Source organism: Neovison vison, chromosome 5 (genome assembly GCF_020171115.1).
Source record: "Neovison vison isolate M4711 chromosome 5, ASM_NN_V1, whole genome shotgun sequence".
Classification (NCBI taxonomy): Eukaryota; Metazoa; Chordata; class Mammalia; order Carnivora; family Mustelidae; genus Neogale; species Neogale vison.
This window is the reverse complement of record NC_058095.1, coordinates 20,776,796-20,781,670: the sequence shown is the minus strand read 5'-3', so window position 1 is coordinate 20,781,670 and position 4,875 is coordinate 20,776,796. Positions and strand designations below refer to the sequence as shown.

The 4,875-nt window shown below is 55.8% G+C and overlaps 1 protein-coding gene across 1 annotated transcript; it reads right to left on the bottom strand.

Moving 5' to 3' along the window:
- Positions 1-608: 608 nt before the first annotated feature.
- Positions 609-4,875, bottom strand: LOC122907320 (keratin, type I cytoskeletal 13). The gene is made up of 8 exons (XM_044250222.1): positions 4,058-4,875; positions 2,926-3,008; positions 2,572-2,728; positions 2,234-2,395; positions 2,020-2,145; positions 1,694-1,929; positions 1,033-1,058; positions 609-676 (listed from the first exon to the last, which is right to left on the bottom strand). The coding sequence occupies exons 1-8, from the start codon at positions 4,550-4,552 to the stop codon at positions 609-611; spliced, it is 1,353 nt and encodes a 450-aa protein (XP_044106157.1). The 5' UTR covers positions 4,553-4,875.

The following is a 4,875-nucleotide window of genomic DNA, read 5'->3' as shown; positions in this document are numbered from 1 at the left end:
ATCAGCCCTGCACTGGCTCTTTGAAGCTTGCCACAGAGCCCTCTGTGCCTCTTTCCCACATCTCCCCATCACCTGACACTACTAGAACCCGTTGCTGACGTATGTTCTACAAGGTGTAGAACTGGATCACGTGTTCCCCCATGTCTCCAGTTCGCCCCATTTGTCTGTGTTTGCTGAGCCCCATCATCGATGAATCCCGATGGCTGGTCCGGGTGCCTTGTGTCCTTTCCGGCCAGGAGCTCCCTGGGCCAGACTTGTTGGGGGGGGGGGGGCACCCAGCCAACGGCACCCATTCACCCACCGCCCCAGATCAGGGCCTTGGCAGGTGCTACCCTCAGAGACCAGACCGGAATCAAAATACAGTTGCAAAAAAAGCAGGAAACTTTATTGAATTATCTTTTCTTTTTAGTAGAGAAGCTGAGAAGCCTAAGGAACCAGGTAAGGGAGAAGAGGAAGCCCACGGGGAGAGAAGCAGGGAGCGCCTGTCCTCAGGAAAGTGCGGGGCCAGGGAGCATCCTGTGGTCTCCCCCTTTCTCCAGCGGGGACCCATCAGTTCTCTCCTCTGGATGCTGAAGACAGAGGGAGAGGATGCCGAGTGGATTTAAAGCCTACGGGCGCGAAATGCGGCGACCGGAAGGGGAGCTGGTGGTGGCGGTGACTGTGACGCTGGAGTTCCCTGAGACATGGAGGAGGCAAGACATACTCAAGCTGGAGAAGACCCACCTCGGCAGGTCAGGGTCCCCCAGGAGGGCCCCACCCCCTCATGGGTCAAGTTGAAGGTCAGTTGATAGGGATTCATGTTATTGTCCCCAAAGCTAGTTCCCTCCAAAATATGCCAGTGGGATATATCCCAGTGGGCAGACCTAGCTATTTTGCAAAGAAAAGAGACGAACAAATGGCCACGTCCCGCAGAGCCCCCTCCCTCCCTCCCTACACTGGGGAGTCCGGCACAGCCTATCTCCCAGCCCCCCAGGGCAGTGAACAGGAGCCTGACTCATCCCTCCCCACCCTCCCCTGGGGTTGTCTCCTTACCTCCTGAGGAGGTCAGGCCAGCCATCCTGGGAGAGAGAAGAGAGGTCATGTGAGCAGAAGGCACCAGAGGACAGTGGCTCACCTGTCCCCAGGGGAGCAACTCAGATCATCCTTCAGAGTCCCTGAGTTGGGCTTTTTTACCAACTCTGCCCTTAGCCAAAGGGGCAGCAGCTGGTACCTGCCAGGCTTGTCCGCTGTCTGTCTCAGGCCCCAAATCCAGCACATTTGTTAGAAGTTTTGTCCTCCTTCTGGTCCATTTGGTACCACTCCCTTCCCACAGTCCCTCTCCCTGGGCCCACAAGGTTGGCCTGGTCCTTATAAACAGTCTGAAGGGAGTTAAATCACCATATTCATAGCTTTGTTCAGCTGACCTGAACCCAAGGTAATATTCTTCCAGTATGAGATGTTCTGTCCGTGGTCCCTATTCCTGCCCATCTAATCCAAAGACCCAAGCTACAGAGTTTAAAGGAACAGACCCTGCGGCCTGCTGAGGAAATGCCCCCACAGCCTGATTCTAGAAAACAGGGAGCTCTGGTCCTGGATCTGCATCCAGTCTAAGCTCAGAAGGTCCCCTTCTGGGAGGGCCATGAGGACCTGATCCCTAAGGCTCTGCCCGCTCGGCTGTCCAAGGGCCCTGTGGTCACTTTCCCAAGAGGGAGACTTGAGAGGCCCCCACCTGGCGTCCTGGCCCTCCAGCAGGCTGCGGTAGGTGGCGATCTCCTGCTCCAGCCGCGACTTGATGTCCAGCAGCGTCTTGTACTCCTGGTTCTGGCACTCCATCTCACTGCGGAGCTCGCTCAGCTGGGCCTCCAGGCTGCCGATGAGCCCCTGGATCTGCTGCAGCTGCGTGGCGTAGCGGCACTCCGTATCTGCTACGGTGCCCTCCAGCCCGGCTTTCTGGGGGGGGCGACAAAGAATCAATGAGGGGAGCCCGGCCAGGCTAAGGCTGAGAGGCGGTGGCTGCCGGACGGAGGGCCTAGGGTGTACCATGCTGAGCTGGGACTGCAGCTCGATCTCCAGGCCCTGGAGCGTGCGCCTCAGCTCTGTGATCTCTGTCTTGCTGGTCTGGATCATGGCAGTGCTAGAGGTTACCTCCTTGGTCAGCTCTGCACTCTGAAATTAGAGCGGGAAAAAGGTCATGGAGGAGCCCCGTGGAAGGCCCTGGCAGCCCCCGGCTCCGTGGGGTAAGAGGGCTGGGCACCTTGCTGTGGAACCATTCCTCGGCATCCCGCCGGTTCTTCTCCGCCATGGCCTCGTACTGCTCCCTCATCTCGGCCAGCACACGGGTCAGGTCAATGCCCGGGGTGGCGTCCATCTCCACGTTGACCTGGCCTACCACCTGACTGCTGAACTCCTTCATCTCCTACAGCGATAGAAGAGGAAGACACATGATGCTCCCCGTCCTCCTCCTCCTCAGCTCTGAGGGCTACCAGCATGTTCCGGGAAGTGCTTCCAGGCCCCCCAGCAGAAGGCTAAGTCTGGCTGTTCCCCTTTCTCAGTAGAGGTGATTCAGCCATGGCAGCCTCTGCTGACCCTCACCTCCTCGTGGTTCTTCTTCAGGTAGGCCAGCTCCTCGTTCAGACTCTCGATCTGCATTTCCAGGTCGGCCTTAGACAGGGTCAGCTCGTCCAACACCCGCCGCAGGCCATTGGTGTCGGCCTCCACACTCTGGCGCAGGGCCAGCTCATTCTCGTACCTAAAGGATTTGTTGTTGTTGTTGTTGTTGTTGTTGTTGTTGGAAAAGCAACACAGAAATGATATTAGACCCTCCCCTACTTCTGCACTGGAGTCTCCAAGACCTTCATGCCTGGAATGCTCCGATTTCAGTGTTCAGATGAGCCTCTGTCTCAAATAAAAGACAGTTTGGAAGACCAGTGGGGACGAGGAACTCACTTGAGCCTGAAGTCATCCGCCGCTAGCCGGGCATTGTCAATCTCCAGGATGACCCGGTTGTTGTCGATGGTGGCCGCCAGGATCTGCAAAATACAAAGGGTCATCACGGGAGGGTCCACGAGCTGGAGAAGGAGGAAGAGAAAACACAGGTGGGACTGTTGTCCTCAGACACCTGGGTGCTTGATAAGGCACAGGGATAAGGCCCTGCTCTCTGAGCTCGGTGAAGTGAGGGGCAGGGCAGGTCCCTCCTCTGAGTCTGTCACTCTGACATTCTATCTATACCTGGTCATGATGGGGAAGATGGGAATATACATTTCAGGGGAATGACCCTGCCCAGAACTTCTTTGGTTAGTCATGTCTTGAAGGCCTCAGACTAGCAACCTCTCTAGCTCACTGTTGGGACAGCCTTCTCCTTAATGTCAGGAGGAGGTCAGCCTGGGTCCACACAGCTCATAGCAAGTTCACTGGAGCTGGCCTCCCGGCTGAGCAGAAGGAAGAGCCAATAAACACTCCCATCCATTTGAATTCCTTGTCTAAACTCTCATATACCGAAGCAGTTAAAACCCACCCTACATAGTTGGGACCCAGCCCAGGCTGGTGGATTTCTGTTCCAACAAGCTGGGACCCCAGCATGACAGACAGGCCTTGATGAAGCAATCTCAGTTCAGCTTAGCACGGCCTGGGCCTCTGCCTCCCCCTCCTGCTCCTCCTAGCCAGCTGAGAATAACAGTTTAAATGGGACCCCTACAAAATCAACTAGTATTCCCAGACCAGTATTCCTTTCTCTGCTGATTTGAGTCATTCTTCATGGTTTTTAAAACTGTCATGGTTTCCAAACATCTCCGTGGGTTGGAATTATAGGGATCAAGTCATTAATAATAACATAACTGTTTAGGAAGCAGTAAAAATGTTGACGTGAATAATAACAGTATAAGAACGCATTTGCGGAGCAGTGGCCTAAGAAAGCTTATCAGGAGTAGAGACGCTTGGTAGTAAAAGACTAGAATTTTCCTCCAAAGACGGGGTGAGGATTCCACTACACTCCATCTTCTGGTCCTTTGGGATGCCATGTTCCCTGGCCTTTGCAGCTCTGCCCTGCAGGAAGAAAGCTCGCCAACACCCGAGGACTCACCTTGTCACGGAGCTCCTCAATGGTCTTGAAGTAGGGGCTGTAGTCCCGCTCCGGACTGCTGGGGCTCTGCTTCTGGTGCCAGTCCCGGATCTTCACCTCCAGCTCTGTGTTGGCCTCCTCCAGGGCCCGTACCTTCTCCAGGTAGGAGGCCAGGCGGTCGTTGAGGTTCTGCATGGTGATCTTCTCGTTGCCAGAAAGGAGGCCTCCATCACCACCACCGTAGTCACCGAAGCCACCGCCAAAACCCCCACCAAAGCCACCGCCAAGGCCACCTCCAAGGCCACCTCCAAAGCCACCTCCAAAGCCACCTCCAAAACCACTACCAGCCCCTCCACCAAAGCCACAGCTCATGCCGCCCCCATAGCCCCCAGCTGAGCCCCCAGAGACAAAGCGGGTTGAGCAGGCAGAGACACTGCGGCCTCCTCCTAGCTGGCAAGAGCCACCCCCAAAACCACCTCCATAGCTGGCGGAAGAGCTCTGCAGGCGGCAGCTCATGGTGAGAGCAAAAGAAGCAGCCGGTGTGGACAGGAGCGGGGCTTGGCCTGGGCCGAAGACTGTGGCTCTTCCCCAGAGTGGGTGCCTTTTATACTGTCCTCCCGCAGGTTGAACAATTGCCCCATCTTCTCTCCTCCCTTCCCCACCCTCTGACTGCTGCCAGCTGCACTCTGTTTCCCACAAGCCCAGTTACCTCTGCTCTCCAAGGTGGGTTGTGCCTTTGGGGGTGGCTTTTTTTTTTTTTTTTTAAATCCTTAACAAAAGGGATGATTCAGAGGGCACAGTGTTCTGCCTGAGACTACCCTTTTGACAGCTGAATTCCA